Source organism: Phocoena sinus, chromosome 18, assembly GCF_008692025.1.
Source record: "Phocoena sinus isolate mPhoSin1 chromosome 18, mPhoSin1.pri, whole genome shotgun sequence".
In the NCBI taxonomy this organism is placed as follows: domain Eukaryota; kingdom Metazoa; phylum Chordata; class Mammalia; order Artiodactyla; family Phocoenidae; genus Phocoena; species Phocoena sinus.
Window position 1 is genome coordinate 6,555,599 of NC_045780.1, and position 17,825 is coordinate 6,573,423.

Genomic DNA, 17,825 nt, shown 5'->3' on the forward strand with positions numbered 1-17,825 from the left:
CACGCTTTACATCCGAGTACATCTTTCCTATAGAAACCCACTGGTCGGGGGCAGGGGGAGGGATGGATGGCTGAAATCTACGTAGCATTCAGGCCCCTGATTCTGCTCCTGCTGCTGGATGTTGGCTGTTGTCTTGACCTTCAGCTTCTCCAGCAGGGAGCGCGCAGGCAACCAGGAAGAAGGTGAAATGCACATCAAGCCATATTCTAATTTCCAGGTAGAGTAAATGCTCATGTATTTGGTCCAGGAGGGGGCTCGGTGCCTGGCCGCAGTGGGGATCTGGAAGGTCTGTGGTTCCAGCAATCTGTGCCGACCCTCCACACTCAGGGCCTCTTTGTGGGGGACAGTCGCGTTCGGCAAGGCTGACCCATAGATCCTGCCATCTCGAGCCTTAAAACTCAAGTTCACCAATGGGGCCTCTCCTGGCGCCCCGGTGCCCTGGCCGGCAGCGCGGAGGCTGCTTCCGTTCTGACGCAGGATTTTCTGAGGCTTTCCTCCGATCAGGAACTCCCTCTAGAAGGCCGGCTGACCTCTGACCTTACCGCAGGATGCCCCTAGGAAGATCCAGCCGTCCACTTGCCTCGAGCGGCAGCGACCGTCTTTCTCTCTCTGTCTCCACATGGGAGTCACTGGGGAGCTTCTGGCAAAGCACTCCTCCTGCCTGCACCCCGCGCTAATGGAATCAGAGTCACGGACTGGGGCTTCCCAGGGCCCAGAGCTGCAGCTGTCTGGTGTCGGGGGATGTGCAGGGCCTCCTTCTTTAGCCCTGCAGACAAGTTAGGGTGTGAGCAGGGGCGTGGCCTGGCCTCCTGGCTTTCTTACGTGCCTTTAAAGATATGCTAGGACTCTTATCTTAAAAGTCGGATTATAAAGGTGTTTCATCAAATCAGTGCTCATTCTAGAGCTAGCCGCACATTAACAGAAGCCAGATTTCCCAAGCTTCCCTATCTCAGGACACACGAAACAGATTTTTCAAGGTAAACACAAATGCTTTTCCTTTTCTGCTCCAAATGTACTCGCCCGCCCACGGAGCCTGGTGTTTAGTGATCAGACTTGTGACCTTTGACCCTCTCCCTCCAAGACCCTGTGGCAGTTTGTCTCTCTCCCTGACCCGGCCCGGAAGCCCCTCGTGCAGGGCCCCCTGGTTCCTAAAGGCATTCTGGATTCTGCATTTTGAGCAGACTCCCTTCCAGAGGAGCAGTGGTGTTCAGCCTTTGGCGTTTACGCGTTGGCTTTGTCTCATATCCGGGACACATTTTGTAACCTTTCCTAAAGAAATCATCCTTTTAGACTTAACTGGGAGGCCCAGCGTGCCCACGCTTAATCAGACCGTGCAGAGGCCACTTCGGCCATCATCTCGCATTCTGTCCCATATTCGTCCCGCACAGCAGGTGCACAGCTGCCATCAGCGAAACCACACTCTCTAATCAAATAGAATGAGGTCCCGAGGGCCCCTCTGTCTTCCGGCGCCAGAGCCCCGCCCATCGCAGCCCAGAGCCTCTGGACACTGGAAAGAGGCAGAGCCGGGTAGATAGAAGCCTCTGTGAACACCTGCCCACATAGTGGGCGGCAAAGGGGCAAAGGCACAGCCCGGAGGGGCATGAAGTCAGCCCAGGAGCTCTGGCAGGGCTGGCTGCCTGCTCCGAGTCGGTACCCAGGATGATGTAGCAGGGATGCAGGGACAGAAGGGATGGTGAGTCGTCTCGTTATCCGGAAGGAGAGTCGTTCAGAGAGCCCTGGAGAGAAAAGGCAGGGGCAGCTCCCTCTGTCTCATCAGATAGGAAGACACGTCACAGATGGGGGCGAATGGGAGTTTAATCTGGTTTTCTTTAATGAGGAAAGCCAAGATAATGTAAAGCCCATGCGTCTTCATTCTAAATGGAAGTCTTCTCTCAGTGAATTGCCGAAGGCTCCCATAATTGCATTTTGCAAATGGCTGAATGAAGTAAGCCCACAGCTCTATTCTTACCCATCGGAGAGGGCGGCTTCCCAGCCCTTTGCTTTGCTGGAACTCAGCTAAACAGCAAACAGCTGCAGGAACAGAGCCTGGTGCAGGGACCAGCTGCTGCTCTGTACCCCTGGGACTACTTGATGGGCACATGGACAGACCTCCGCAGCCAGCTCAGAACTTTGTCCTCCTGGAAGAGGGAGGAGGCTGGCCCAGCAGAGATTTTGGGGGGACGGGGGCACCCAAGGTTCTAAAAGGAAGAAAATGAAGCTTCACCCAGCATAAGTTTGCTGTGGCCGGATAATGGTTTAGCGCCTCTGTCTCATTTTTGGTGATCTACAACGCAAAACATATCTTCTGTGTCCCTTGGGTCAACTTGTCTGAATCCCCTCAAGTGCCTGCCGACCTGGAGGTCTTCTCAGGCTGAGAGCTCGGACGGGCTGCTGCCCCGTGCTCTGGAAAGAAGCCTAGAGCCATAGAGGAGAAGCCATGGGGATTGAAACTGGGATAAGAAAGGGGATGGCCAACAGTGCACGGCCTCTTCCTTGTAGAGGGAACAGTCTTTAAAAACCATACGCATGTCTAGAAACCTAAATCACTCGAGAGTAAGGACCATGATGCCCAGATTTTGGCTCACTGACTCTCACTGGTTTCCTTCAGAACATCCTGGGCTTTCCTCTCATTGCATGTGGAGGAATTGGGGGATCAGTATTTCATCCCCAAAAGCCCCTCTGAGAGGCTGTAACAGACAGATCACACCCTTACATCATCCTTGGTATATTGGGTGTGGTATTCCATCACCACTAAATCAAAGACCTGACTCCACCAAGCCAGGAGGGCATGCGATGAAGCACCACCCTTGCTGATCAGAGCAGATCCACCGCCAGGACGAAAGGGACTCTTCTGGAACGTAGTCCCGGCATCCATCTCTTTTCTGAAACCACCCGTGGCAATTTGGGTAAGAACCCAATAAATTAGAATCATACTAAGGACTGATGAAGGGTTCTTCTTTATACTGAACTAACATACCTCCAAACAAGGTGTGGGTACTTGTTTCTAACGGAAGTCACCAGTGGAGCGTAAGGAAAACCAGTTCCATTTTTTTTAACCAATGATTTGTTTTTCCAAGAGACTGAAAGTCTTCGGACAAAGATTCCATAAAAAAAACCTTCATATAAACAGGATTTGGACAATTAAAAACTGCGGTAATCGGCCTTTCTGCTGAGTGGATTCATAGCTCTGAGCCTCGAGTGAAGTATTGTTTATTCAAGAATGGCCAGTAGATAAAAGTGAATCATCGCATACCATGTCCATTTTCATGGCGTAATGCAGCTTTCCGAACTCTGTCAAGTTCGTTGTTGGTCTTGGCAGTGATATTTCTGTTTTAGTGGATGACACTTCCTTTTACCATAGGAGAGAGAAGTCGGGCCAACTTTCCCAAGCAATGATGGTATCCAGAATGGGAATCTATCCCATTTTAAAATACAAACACTCCCATGCGTCCCCTTCACAAGCGGGCTTCCTTTCTTGTGAAGAGTTCTTCCTCCTTTTACAGATCAAAGATCAGCCTGTGAATTATCCCCAGAGAAATGAGACCCTCTGAGAGGTGGCTGGACAGTGTTCTGAGCCGGTCCGCTGCAGAGCTTCAGGGCATGGGCAGGTGCGCTGGTTCAGTGTTGTTCAAATGCTAGGTTTTGACACCTTAGTACATTGTGAAATGAATTTAGTGGTTTGTAACTGCATTTTGAAAAACAACAAAGGAACATAGAATAAAAATTTAAAAACGAGATTACTGCAGGTAAGAGGGGAAAGTGTCCTTTTGTGAAACTTTGGTTTCACACACACGCCCTGCGTATGCATGTGTGTGTGTGTAACAATGTACAATGGTGTTTTTACAATGGGTCACCGACAGAGAATTTGGAGAAACATTGTTCCGGTTTGCTATCACAGGGAGAGGTCGTCTTATGCCATGACTCCTGTAAGTCATACATTTGAAGTTAAAATAACAGCTGCAACAACAAAAGTAACAAAAGCAGTAAAGTTAGAAGGTGTGTGGTGGGGCCAGAGATCAGGAAGGGGGAAAATAAAAAATCCTGGGCTGGCGTAGCACAGGGAGATCAGCTCGGTGCTTTGTGACCACCTGGGTGGGGCGGTGGATAGGGAGGGTGGGAGAGAGGGAGATGCAAGAGGGAAGAGATATGGGGATATGTGTATATGTATAACTTATTCACTTTGTTATAAAGCAGAAACTAACACGCCACTCTAAAGCAATTATACTCCAATAAAGATGTTTAAAATATATATATATAATGAAAAACAAAAGTCAAAAAAAAAAAATCCTGGCTGGCTGCACTACCTGTGATTAAACTCCTGGAAATGTACCATCAGCCAGAGAAACAGCAGCTTCTTGGGAGCAGGTCCCACAGCCTGGGCAGGGGGAGGTCTGCACCGTGATCCAGGGGGCAGGTTCACGGCTGGGAACAGGGGTGGTGAGCACACACACACACCTGCCCACTTGCCTTGGGGCTGGTGAGAGGGTCCCTGGGCACTGGTTCCTGGTCTTGTGGGGGGAGGCAAGGGCAGTATGTTTCAGAGCTTCGCCGTGGATGTCAGACAGCCCTGGGCTGACTGCTGGCTCTGCCATTTACTAGCCTTTGGGCAAAACACCTCAAGCCTCTCTGAGCCTCAGTTTCCTCGTCTGGGAAATGAACATGAAAACATTTACTTTATCATATTGCTGTGAGGCTTGAGTGGAGAAGCCGAGAGTGGGTAGCTTAATAAATGTTAGCTCCCTCCAGATACCTCGCGTGCTGTAGCTCCCACCTGCTGCCAGGAAGCAGAACAGACCATCTGGTAGGGGAGGACCCTCTTCTGTCCCTTATTACCTCACGGAATGCTTGGTGGAAGGGGAAGGAATGGGGTGGAAGGAAATGGTCCAGAGGGGGCCCAGGGCAGTAAAGAGGTGGCTTCGGCAGCTACCCACCCCACCCGGGGAGCTGCTTCCCGTTGCATGAGCGGCAGGGCTGTGGCAGTGACTTCCCTGTGACATCCCCTGCCCCGCCGCCCCTGACTCCGGGACTCCCGCGTCACCAGCAGATCCTGGCTCTGCTGCCTCGGCACAAGGCTGAGGGTGGCCGCCATCACAGCAGAGTGTCCTGCCCTTGACGTTTGGGCCACTGACATTTCCCCTAGTTGCAGTCCACCTCGGTCCTCCAAGCCGCGAGGCCATTGGAGCCCCCGGTCCCCGGCTCTCTGTGTAACCCGAGCTGTGATCTCCTGCAGGTGGAAGACATCACCGCCAGCCATGAGGCTGCTCTCCTAGAAATGGAAAACAGTCACACGGTTGCCGTCTCGCTCCTGCAGGATGACCACGACCACAAGGTGCAAGGTAGCTACAAGGCTTGGTGCGCGCAGTGGGCGGGCAGGGTGGGCTGTGCGCACTGATCCTCTCCGGATGCAGACACGGGAAGCCCTCCCTTTCCCTCTTGCTTCCCTTTCCCTTCTTCCTTCCTTTCCTTCCTGGTTTGTCCTTTGTGTTGCTTCTTGGGTTAAGAAAAGACAGAAATCCAGGACCCGGTAACTACAGTAAGTCCCCTACATATGAATGAGTTCAGTTCCGAGAGCGCGTTCGTATGTCCAATTCGTTCATAAGTCCAACAAAGTTAGCCTAGGTACCCAACTAACACAATCAGCTATATAGTACTGTCCTGTAATAGGTTCATAATACTTTTCACACAAGTAATACATAAAAAACAAACACAAAAGTAAAGAAAACATTTTTAATCTTCCAGTACAGTACCTTGAAAAGTACAGTAGTCCAGTACAACAGCTGGCATCCAGGGGCCGGCATTGCCCGAACAGGCAAGAAGAGTTACTGACTGGAGGGGAGAGAGGAGGTGGGAGATGGTAGAGCTGAAGAGTCGTCAGCAGTAGCAGACGGAGGGCCAGCTGCAGTGTCACTCACGCCTGACGTTGATGGAATGCACATTCGCATCTTTGAAAGTTCGCAGCTTGAAGGTTCTTTTGTAGGGGACTTACTACTGTACTTTCCTCTGAAGCCGATCCTCTCAACCCTGCCTGAATACTGGAATCCCTGGGAGCCTTGGTCCCAGAGCAGGATTTGGTAGCTGGTCTAGGTTATAGCCTGGGCTTGTTAAGGCTCATAGGTGAATGTAACAGGTAGCCAAGCTTGAGACCCACTGTTCTACAGTAAGTGTAGAAATCCGGGGCTTTGTCTTGTTTTGTGGCCTTATAACCGTCCCACAGGTGTGGTGTTGTCAGGGCCACGCCAGCATCTGACTGGGCCTGGCTCTCCACACCTTGCACTCAGACCACATTCACCATGGATGTAAGTGGACTCTCAGGATCTTTCTTTTTACATTTTTTATAACTTTGAATTATCTTTGGTTACGTAGGATTTTATGTGGGTTGTAACAATAACAACAACATTTAACTAGGTACTACTAAGATTTTGACTCTTTGAAAGAAGCTTTTTACACGTTAACGTGCATTAACGTTATATAGAGAATTTGTTTTTCAATTTCCCCTTTCCTCATTTTTTCCTCCCCAGTCAGCTGATTGTTAAAGTATATGAAAAACAATTAATTTAACAATAGATTAATAAATTCTAAAATTTTGAGAATGAATATCAGAGTTTTAAAATTATTTTTAAATGTTCTTTGTAAACAACAAGGCCCACTGTGCAATAATCAATACTCATGTGATTGCCCCCTCGAGCACCAACCCCGCCGCCTCTGGGAACTACCCATACGTGGAAAAGTCCAAGCTGGACCCAAGGGAGAGGAATTTCCTGAGAACTAGTTAAATGTATTTCCTGTTCCTGAGAGCGTGTCTCATGCTTAGAGTACCAGCTCCCACCCTTGGATGCACATTGGAACCACCTGGAGAGTTTTTTAAAAAATACTGATGTGTAGCTCCCATTACAGAGGTTCCGGTTTAATTGCTCTGGGGTGCAGCCCAGGCATCGGGATTTTTTAAAACTCCCCAGGTGATTCTAATATGTAGCAGAATTGGAGAAGCACTCTCTTAGAGCACAGTCTTAAGCATGGGACAGAGTGTCAGGACCTTAAAATAATGAAATACATTATGAGTACATAGATAGTCGCCATGGTTTATGCCACCTAATAGATACTGACTTTTCTTTGCATGTGAGGTATAGGGTCTCTGAAGATGCCCTAAAGCCCATCACTACACTGTAGGAAGATGGTCTCAGGAAAGGGAACAGGAACGGAAATGTTACAATGAGTGTCGCCTTTTGTTTCCGGATTTTCGTATAAATAGACTTGGTAGATTTTTCTGACTAATGAAGACTCGCTTAGATGCCACATCCAGGGCCTTTGACTTACATATAATGTGAAGACAATGTAGGCGTATGTAATGGTAGCTAAAAACTTCATTATTATGGATGATGCTGTCAATGACTATTAAAAGTAATCATTCAGACAAAGGCAGGTAGACCAGAAACCCACCTGATTTTATGTCAATAAGACAAGCACAAACTTTTTTCTTTTTTCCCAAATGTAAATTTCAGCTATAACAACTGGATATCTAAGAGACCTTTAACCATCATTAGTTAAAAGATTTGGGTCAATGGAAACCACAGAGTTTTTCCTAATTGCAGCCTATGCCAGCCGGAATGACAATTATTGGTCTCCAGTACTCTCCTGTGCTAAGCACATGATCCAGGTTGATTAATGAGACCTTTCCTCTCTCCAGTTATAACATGAAAACAAATTGCTTGTGTAGCTAGAATGAGACGGGCTTCACCCAGCTAATAAGACTATTCCCATCTGGAGGAAAACAGAATCCATTTGCTTAATAACTCTTACATGACATCTCTTGCTGCCTATCTTGCAAATTATCACTGGAATGACACTTTTCACGGAATAGAATTGCTCCAAACTCCCCAAGAGGAACCAGTCCAATGAGTCCTTCCTTCTGAGTGGCTTAACATCGACTCTTTGCTTAAGCAAATCCTAGCATCTGTGGTTTCCAGAGTGTGGCCCAGAGGCCGCCAAGGTGACTTTGCAGGCACAGCAGTGGTCCCATTCACCTGTCCATTCTCCAGCAAGCCCATGCTCCGCTCTCCTTGGAAAGGTCCCTGCTTCAGCCCGAGATTGCGGCTTCGTGGTAGAAAAGAAGAGTGATCCTGGGAGGGAAGAAAAGGGAGATTTAACATTAATTACCTAGTGGTTTTACCATTAGGAATAGTTGGAGAATTCAGTGAGTGCTGTGAATGGAGAATCTGACTTGGCCAGGGTGTTGGTAGAGCTGGGTATAAAAGTGAGTGTGTGTGTGTGTGTGTGTGTGTGTGTGTGTGTGTGTGCGCGTGCATGTGTGCGCTTGTGCTCTGTTTGCGTCCCTCCCTCCTTTCTTTCTTCTTAACCCTCGCCCTTTCTCCTATTTCCTTCCTCATCCTTTCTCCCTCTCTCCTAAATAACATTGCATACAATTTCAAACTAATGGAGAGGTCTCTTTAGGCTTAAGTCTGCTATATACTGGTGTCCCTTACTCACCTACGTCACTAGTCTTAGCCTGGCAAAAGAATCTTGTTTGATCCCTTTTCAAAAGAAAGATCAACTTAACAATTTGATGTCTTCTCTCCAGAACTGATATCTACCCACGAGCTTGAAAAGAAAGAATTGGAAGAAAATTTTGAAAAGCTGCGGCTGTCATTACAGGTCAGTGTTTCCTTAACTCCAGCATCAAGATAATGGCAGCATTGTTATTCCTGTCCGCAGACATTTATCCAGCACCTACCGTGTACTGGATCCTGTACTAAGCATTGGAATATGGGGGTAAATAAGACCTACTCCCTGCCCTTAAGGAGTTTTCTGTCTACTCAGAGCTGTGATACAAATAGTGACAGACCAGCACGGAAGGTAACACATACTTGCACAGAATGAATAATACCGTTAGCGCCACAGGGGTTCCGAGAGACGGCTCCCCATGTGCTTGCGGTCAGAGTCATGTTTGGGGAAAGGGGAGGATTAGGGAGCAGAGCATTCTAGGCAGGGGTAACGGGGTAAGGAGACTCATGTAGGGCAGAAATCACAGGACATGTTCTGGGAATTGTAAAAGCAACTTCAATCCTCTGGAGATGTTATGAAGCTTCTTGGCGTCCCACTTGAAACCTACACAGAGTGTGGGTCTCAGATGCCAGGGGCGCTCCCTGGCTTCCTTCTGATCTCGAAGGGGAGAATGGAGGTCTCTGCCTTCCAGAGACCCCAATCAGCTGCTTCTGTGAAAAGATGTTGGCCGCCCCCAGCCCTAGAGTGGGGCTGCCTGGGAAGCCAGGGGGAGGCTGGTGGCCCTGCTTCCATTGCCAGCTGTGGACGTCCCATTCATAGAAAGATTACCTTTTAAATATTAGGGACATTCACACCTGGAAATTTGGGAGGTGATTACCATAATTCTAGTACAAAGAGCAGGAGTTTTGTTTCTTCAATGGCTCACTTTCCCCAGGCAGTGTTTCTTGCACAGAGCCTGCCCTGCCGAGAAAAGAATCTAGGGTTATGGAGTGTCACACTATTGAGTGTACTATTCACAAAGGTTTAAATGGGAAAAACCACCTGCTGCAAACCCACCCCCGGTCCATCGGTCCGTGGATGCCCACGTGCCCCCTGCGTGGCTTATCCTTGGCAGATTAACCCCAAACTTCTTTGTGTACCCCACATCCCACACCACCCAGATATATTACCCTTAAGGAACACAAACCAGGAAGGTAACAGCCATACTGTGATGTATCAGAAACCCCCAAACAGTCCAAAACCAAAAGAAGGGAGAGTTCTGCTTCATCCGTGAGTCTTCACTTTGCCACTCACATCACACAGTCATGAATTGTGCACATTTTAGTGGTAACTCATGGGCAGAATCCATTTGAGCTGGAGATTTTCTGGTGTGAGGTGGGTACAGTTGCTTAGGCCAGTCTCCTTGGGCTACTGGCAGCTAGAGAAACAGATTTGGGGTAAAAGATTTGAGTTTGAGGTTTAAATCCCCACTGTACCTTCTCTTAATAGCTTTGAAATCTTGGACAGCTACATAAGCTTAGTTTACCCATCTGTAAAATGGGGATAATGCCAATTCCTTCCTCAAAGTGTGAGCAGCTTAAGGGAAATATATGTGTCAATGAAAACATTAATCAATAGTCAATCCAAGAAAGAAATGGAGAATTTTATTTGAGCCAACCTGAGGATTAGAACCAAAGGGAGACAGTCTTTATGTGGTGTACAATGGAATACTACTCAGCCATAGAAAAGAACGAAATTTTGCCATTTGAAGCAACATGGATAGACTTGGAGGGCATTCTGCTAAGTGAAATACGTCAGAGAAAGACAAATACTGTATGATGTCACTTATATGTGGAATATAAAAAACACAACAAACTAGTGAATGTAACATAAAAGAAGCAGACTCACAGATACAGAGAACAAACTAGTGGTTACCAGTGGGGGGAGGGCACGTAGGGATGGGGGAGGGGAGGTACAAATTGCTGGGTGTAAATAGGCTCAAGGATGTGTTGTACAACACGGGGAATATTTTGTAATAACTGTAAATAGTAACCTTTAAAAATTGTATTAAATTTTTTTTAAAGATTAAAAGACAAAGCGCTAAGGACTGTCCCTTAGAGGTCAATGCACAGTTATATCAATTTTTGAGACAAAGGGTCTTACATCAAAGTAACATATTGACAGTGTACGTAGTCCAACAGGGCAGGTAGTGGGTCATCGTGACCCCTTACAGGATTGAGAAAGGAATGTTATCTCCTAAGGAGTTACCTTGCTGGCGCCAGGAGAAAATTGCTTTTTCTTCCGGTGAGCAGGCATTCCTGTGTCTTCTAAGGGGATCTAGTTAATGTATAATGCAGACGCACCGTGCACACTGAAGAGGGGTAGTGGCCCAGATGGGCAGAGAGAGAATTTTCTGTTTAAAAATTTTCTGGTCCTGCCTTAAAAATAAATTGATTTCATCATGTGTAAAGGGCATAGAGCACTAGGCAGCAGCTGGTGCTATTATAATAGTTTCAGGCGTTGTTACGTTTGCCATCATCATCATTATTATGGGGCCGTTGGTTAACTCCAAGTGGTCCATGCCGGGCCAGGTCACCAGCTGGGTCTTGGTGCTCTTACCTTGGCATAAAGTAGCCAATCCAAGTTGAAGAACAGCACGTCCTGTCTGATTGCTGGGGCACCATTGTGCGCCTGAGGATCTGTTTTGAATGATGGCGAAGAAAGCAGAAAAACCACAGTGTGATCGTTTAGATGCCACCTAGATGGTACTTGCCTGAGTTTTTCACTGTTTCACTTTTTAACGGAGGACAAGAGGCTCGAGAGGAATGCTTGCTCTGACGAGGCTTGTATAGGAGGTGGGCAGCACTCCAGTCATTTTAATTTTTGCAATAAAATAATATCTAATATTTATTGAGCACTTACTGTATGCCAGGTACTGTTCTAAGTATTAGCTCACCACCATCCTCTGGGTTAGGTATTATCGTACCCATTTTACAGATGGGGAAACCTGGACACAGTGGTTAAACTACGGAGCGCTCCAGTCATTTTATAGTCACGTTCTACGCATGCGTGCTGGGGCCCAGCCGGCTGTCCTGAGCCCTGATTTACACTGGCTCATGTGCCTTCCAGCTCCCACTGACACTGTCCTGCCCTCATGCAGCAGCATGCACACTTAATGGCACCGTGGGGGGCTTTTATTTCTTAGAAATGAAACGGAAGTAACTGGAAACAAAAAAGGAGAGAAGGAAAAGGAACCCGCCAAGGATGGTTTGCAAAACTGGGTTCTCTGTGATGCCAAGAAAGCGGTCGAGCCAGCACGTGCTATGTGGCAGTGCTCTCGTGTGCCGTTCCATCGTTGACCGCACCCAGCTGCTCACGTGTGGTGAGCGGGGCCATCTCTCTTGCCAGAAGTGTTGACGGGAAGACCTAAGTCCCTGGGTTTTAATGTTACAGAAGTGGTGATGGGGGTGGAGAATTTTGGAATACGTGGCACCAGCAAGGCACTGTCTTTTCCCTCTGCTTGGGCGTCAAGGCTCTGCCCGGCTCCCTCTGCTGCCCGCCATCGGTCGGGGCCGGGGCTGCGGGGAGAGGGCTCAGCGTGGTGGCACCTGCGCTGGCAGCAGGGCTGGAGCCCCGGGCCTCCCCACACACGCCTCCATTCTCTCCACCTTCACACACAGAGCAGCCCCGTGGTGGGCACGTGCTGGGATGGGGGTCAGGAGGGCCCTCTGGGGCGGGGGGTGGGGGGGAGCGTCTGAACGGGACAGATTTCACTCACGTGGCAGCTCAGGCCAGGGGCCTGCCACGCTGGGGCACCGAGCGGAGGCCAGAAGAGGGCCGGGGGTGAGCGAGAGCTGGCTGTGGGGGAGGAGCGGATGTAAGGTGGGTTGGGGGCAGCGAGACGAGAAAGGCGGATGCGGAGGATGCAGACGCTGCGTCAGCGTCACTTGGTCCCGAGGGCACTGGGTTTTACGTAGGGGGGTGAGGGGCTCAGGCTTGCGCTTTAGAAAACTCCCCCTCGCCCGCGCCCCGACCCTGACTCCCCCTTGAGGGCACACGAGTTGCCGGGTCCGGGACAAAGTCAGCGAGTGGCTCCAGCCGGTGGAGGGGGCAGGATCAGTGTTTGTGGATCCGGGAATGTGACCCCGGGAGGCAGCATCCTCCGGGCCCTGCCATTGCTGTGATTAGCGTGGGGGAGGGGCTCGGGCAGAGCCAGAAGTCAAGGTTGGTTCGACAGCTTCTGGCTTGAACTTAACAGATGAGAGCAGTTGTTCTCTGAGATGGACTAACCGTCCTTCGCGAAGCGGGGGCCAGAGCCCCCCCACAGACCAAGATGCCTCTCTGCTGATGGGCTGCTTTTGTGAAGTCAAATGATAAATTATTAAACGCCTCCGCTCTGCAAGCTTCTTGCTTTCCTGGGGGTGGGGGGGCGAGGACAGCTGTCTGATCTCAGGAGGCACTGAGTCGGGCCACCTGCTTCGAGTGCCCCGCCAGCATGCGTGCACTTTCCGTGCGACAGAAACATGCATCTGTCAGTGTTCTGTGGTCCATTCTGGACAAGGCATGGAGGCAGGGAGACTGGGGGCCTCTCCCTGCTGCATGCGAAGGCCTTTTGGTGGAGCCCGGTGGGGGAGACCTCTGATCTGGACGCCCTGGGAAGAGCCCCCAGGGCAGGGTGGTGGCCGTCATCACCGCCTCCCAGGTGCCACGTCTGCAGGGGACCGGGCTGGACGTTTTGTGTGTTACCTGCAGGACCAGGTGGACACGCTGACCTTCCAGAGCCAGTCTCTGCGGGACCGAGCCAGACGCTTCGAGGAAGCTTTGAGGAAAAACACTGAGGAGCAGCTGGAGGTATCATGCGTTTCCGGTCTCCCAGCACCCACAGGGCCCTTGCAAGGCAGTTCCGTTGGACTCCAGGACACCTGGGGCTCCCCCAGCAGTCGCCCCGAAGGCAGGGCCCCTGTGCCGATAGGACGCCAGAGCGACAGCGGTCAGGGCCTCCCGGGATTTTAAGCATGTGCCTGTCAGCACCTGTGCTGAGTCGGGATGGCCCTGGGTTCTCCATCTAAGTGTTACTCTTGCCTCATTGCACACGGCTCCCCAGCCCCTGTCCCTGGGCTGCTGTGACGAGCTGGGCCTGGAAGCACCCCACCCTGGCCAGGCCCCATCCCAGCCCCACGTCCCGTTCCCTCCCAGTGCCGCCTGCAAGGGAGGCATCCCTGAAGCCCCAGTTGGTAGGGTGAGGGGTTTTTCCTCAGGCTGGCACAATTCCTTCCCTCTGATGTAAGGTCAGATAAAATACACGAGGCAAAATACACAACACCCAGTTACATGTGAATTACAGATAAGGGAGTTTCTTAGTAACAAGTGTGTCTCATGCAACACTTACGTGAAATTCCAACATAACTGAACATCCTGTCTTTTTATTTGTCACATCTGGAAACCTTATTCTCACATTTACTTTTCTACAACAGCCTTTTCTGCTTCTAAACCACTTTGCTCATTTCCTATGCATGGCGGGGGGCGGGGCCCTCCATGGGCACGGATGGGACCTTTCAATCCCCACCTGTCTGTTGAATCAAGTAGTCTGCGTGAATGTTAAAAGCCAATGTTGAATGTACTGTTTTTGCCCGCTAAATTCCCTTGGGGCGATAGGCTGGTAGTATCCGGCCACCCCAGGATCCGACGTTTCAGGGAATGACGGATTCATCTCTCCTGCTCCCCAAGGAGCTGGATTTTTAGGAGCTCCCCCAGTGGAAACTCGTGGGCATCGTTTTCAGGAAGGCTGTGAGCATTGTCTCCCTCTCGCCCTCTCGCTCTCATTCTCCAGTGCCTGTTAGGAAGCTTGTTAACGGATGACTAGATTTCGCTGAATTCATGGTGCTGGTGAATACTGGGCTTCGCCGGGGTGCCTGGTAAATAGCTCCTTGCTCTCTGCCCCTGTAGATTGCACTGGCTCCTTATCAGCACTTGGAAGAAGACATGAAGAGTCTGAAGCAGGTATTAGAGATGAAGAATCAGCAAATACACCAGCAGGAAAAGAAGATTATTGAGCTGGAAAAGCTGGTGAGTTGGCCTCTTAACCTTGGGAGGCCCCAGTAACCTGCATGATATCCCTGCTGCCACAGTGGATGTCAATATTAACAGCATCCATGGCCCCATCCAGGTGGGGGCCCTTACATGTCCGGTGCTCACAAGTGAGCAGAAAACGCCTTTCTTAGGAAGCCAGGAGTTCAGAAATCTCAGAGGTGGCCTCATTTGTAGAAACCCGGAGGCCGTCTGATGCCCCGCCTGGCTCCCCATCCACCACTGGGGATGCCAGTTCCTCCCCAGCCCGGGGAAGGTGTGCGGTGAGCCTGCATCTGTGGAGCATTGCTGTTGTGCGCCAGGCACGACGCAGACACTCTGACAGCAGTCCACTGAGTAGGTGCTGTCAGGAGCCTCCTTTCACAGATGCGGAGACGGAGGCTTAGGACGAGGTCATGTCTCACCCAGGGCCAAACAGTGGTCCAGCCCAGGCGTGAGCCCTGGGCCAGAGCTCCAGGCCCCGGCTTTCAGCACACGCTCTGCCTCGCCTTTCAGCCTGGCTCCCGCAGAGCTAGCAAAGGGCACCCCTTTGGGGGAGTAGAGCAGCCAGAGTTCACTCCCCGCCCCTGTGGGTGCGAGGGCTGAAGCTGAGACAGTCATCCGGAGTCAGCAGCAGAGAAGCCTGCCTCCAGGGAGATGCCATTCTGAGGGGAAGGTTGGCCCAAGGGTCGCAGGTAGATTTTTTCTTTTTTATTATATTTAAAATAAATTTTTGATACTCTAAAAGGAAATATAATTTCCTCTAAAAGGAAATTATAAGATATAGATAAGAAAATTAAAATGACATATTTCTACACTGTTAATATTTCCAGAGCCTTTCTTCTGTACAAGTGTACACACCCTAATATACGACCCACACATACATATGAGTGTTCTGTATCCTGCTTTCTTTCAGTTAGCAAACCCTCAGCTTACCATCTCAGTAACTGATCACCTCCTGTAACTTTCCAAGTTCTCCGTATGTCTCGGAAATGTCCTTGAAGCCGCTATGTCCAAACCAGGAGCTGGTCCCAGACCACCTGTTGCATTCAGTCGGCACGTCCCCTCTCCTGATCTAGCACCATCCCTCTGTGGGGACATCTCTCACTGCACGGACGCCTGTCAGTCAGGATAAGGGCAGACGGGGGTGTGAGTGCCTATTGCCAGCATCAGAGGCAATGCTGGCGTCCTGGCACCCTCCAGCAGCCCAGAGCTTCCCAGCAAGGCCAGAGCTAAGGCCAGCGGGGGCCTCGCGAACAGAGTCCTCCCGTCTCAGCCCTGCAGCCCTCCTCCTCCAGGCAGGGCCACCTGCATTGTTATCTGGTCAGCCACAAGCCTCCGGGCCTCTTTGGCTGTATTTAGCCATGCTCCAGGCCTTCTGCAGGTACGCAAGAGTTCTCATTCCAGAAATCTTTCCAGGCAGAGGGGTGGGTAGGGGTGGGGGGAAGAACTGATTTGATCACTTCCCATTTCCTGGGAGGGCCTTGCTGAAGGGCAGGGGCAGAGCCCAGTCCTTTGGCTCTGATGCCTAAGCCTGAGTCATGGAGAAGTGGCGGTTTTCTTTAAAGATTACTCTAGCATTTATTTCTCAGTGCATCTTAGAATGGCGTTCTACTTCGGCTAGGTCTCGGGCCCTGGGGACACACCGACAGAGAGAGCAGGGCGTAAGTTGCAGAGCAGTGGCAACCACAGAGGATGTTCTCTTCTGATCATGTGCCATGCTGGGCTCGAGCTGCACGTTCCCGGCTGCCCAGAGCCTCAGAAGGAAAAGAGTGTGTCCATGCTGTTTGCATTTCCAGCCCTCCATTAATTCAGAATGTCGTAGAATGCACACGGGCCTCAGAGATGCCAGTGCAGGGCAGACGGCCTGATGGGAAGAACCGGGGGCCCCATCAGCCAAACGGGGTCCAGGTGGTGCTCACGGCTCATTTCTGACAATGGCAGGGGTCTGGGGACACTCTATGAGAAATATATTCTACATAGGAATCCAGTATAGTCACACACGTAAGTTGTATATATACAATACATACAACCCACTATATACACTAATATATACACACACATAATATATTTAAAAGGGAAATGTATACTGTATCTAAAATATATACAACAATACTTTTACTACACACGGTGCACTCTGGTATTTTCTATTCTGTTTTGTTTAAAAAAGAAATGCTGGTCACGTCCCTCTAACCTGATTTTACAACCGACTAATGCATTGCAAACTGCGGTTTGGAAAACACTGTTCTTGATAATGTTCCAAAGCCCAGAAGCCAAGGGCATTGGTCTGCCATCTATCCATAGGGCCTTGCTGAGAAGCTCTTCACACTGCATCTTTTACAGGCAGAAAAGAACATTATCCTGGAGGAAAAGATCCAAGTTCTCCAACAGCAGAATGAAGACCTCAAAGCCAGGATTGACCAGAACACCGTCGTCACGAGGTAGGTGGGCCTGGGCGTCGGAGCTTCCAAAGCATGTGTCGCCAACAGGATGGCTTTGCTCTTGACCTTGGAGCGCTCTGCTTTTATCCTCACTCCTCCGAGCCCTGAGGCTTCCCCACACAGGCTCTTGGCACTCCCCGCGCCGAGGGAAGCATAGAACACACCGCTCTGAGCACCCAGCCGATGCCCGGGCTCCGCAGAGCGGTGGGTCCCACCTTGGTGGAAATGAGTGACACTAGCCAAAGCCTGGGGCACAGCTGGGGGGTGACGGGGATATTTCTGGAGGAGGTTTTGGAGAGGCTGCCAGCTGGGGGTTCCTAGGCTAAAGAGAACCACCGTGTGAGCCGACGCCGAGCTCCATCACTGGGGCCTGCCGCACTGCAGCAGCGCTGGGCCAGCTGGTCACGGCAGAGGAGAGCTGGCCTGGCCAAAGGGCAGCAGGGAGGGGAGGCGCCAATGCAGCTGCTCCCCAGGGACACTGCTTCCATCTTGGTGCTGCCTTCCTTGCTCGGAGGGCCCCAGGAAGGGAGGTGGGGGGGCAGACCCACTGCTGTCACGACAGAGGCACAGAATGCCTCGGTTCCTTTTTCATTTAGCATCCATTAGCCGCAAACATCAACTAAGCATCCATTACGCACCAGGCCTCAGACTGGGTGCCGGGCACTCGAGGAGGACCGCTCTGGGGCCTGTTCTCCAGGGCTCCCGGTCCAGCAGGCGGCCAGATGCACAGACCAGAGGTGATGGCTGCCAGGGAGGCCTGAGCCAGGGGCAGGGCGTCCCACACCAAGCCGCACTTCCCTCTCTCTCTTCCGGCGGCTTCTGCTCTCTCCCCTGGCCCCC

The 17,825-nt window shown here is 50.7% G+C and overlaps 1 protein-coding gene across 1 annotated transcript in view; it reads left to right on the forward strand.

The window, feature by feature from the left end:
* MTUS2 (microtubule associated scaffold protein 2) overlaps positions 1-17,825 on the forward strand; it is a 415,310-nt gene that overhangs the window by 393,298 nt on the left and 4,187 nt on the right. The window contains exons 10-14 of the mRNA XM_032611616.1: positions 5,231-5,336; positions 8,576-8,649; positions 13,231-13,329; positions 14,425-14,544; positions 16,888-16,985. Of these exons, the coding sequence (XP_032467507.1) occupies positions 5,231-5,336; positions 8,576-8,649; positions 13,231-13,329; positions 14,425-14,544; positions 16,888-16,985 (497 nt within the window). The remainder of the gene's footprint in view (positions 1-5,230; positions 5,337-8,575; positions 8,650-13,230; positions 13,330-14,424; positions 14,545-16,887; positions 16,986-17,825) is intronic.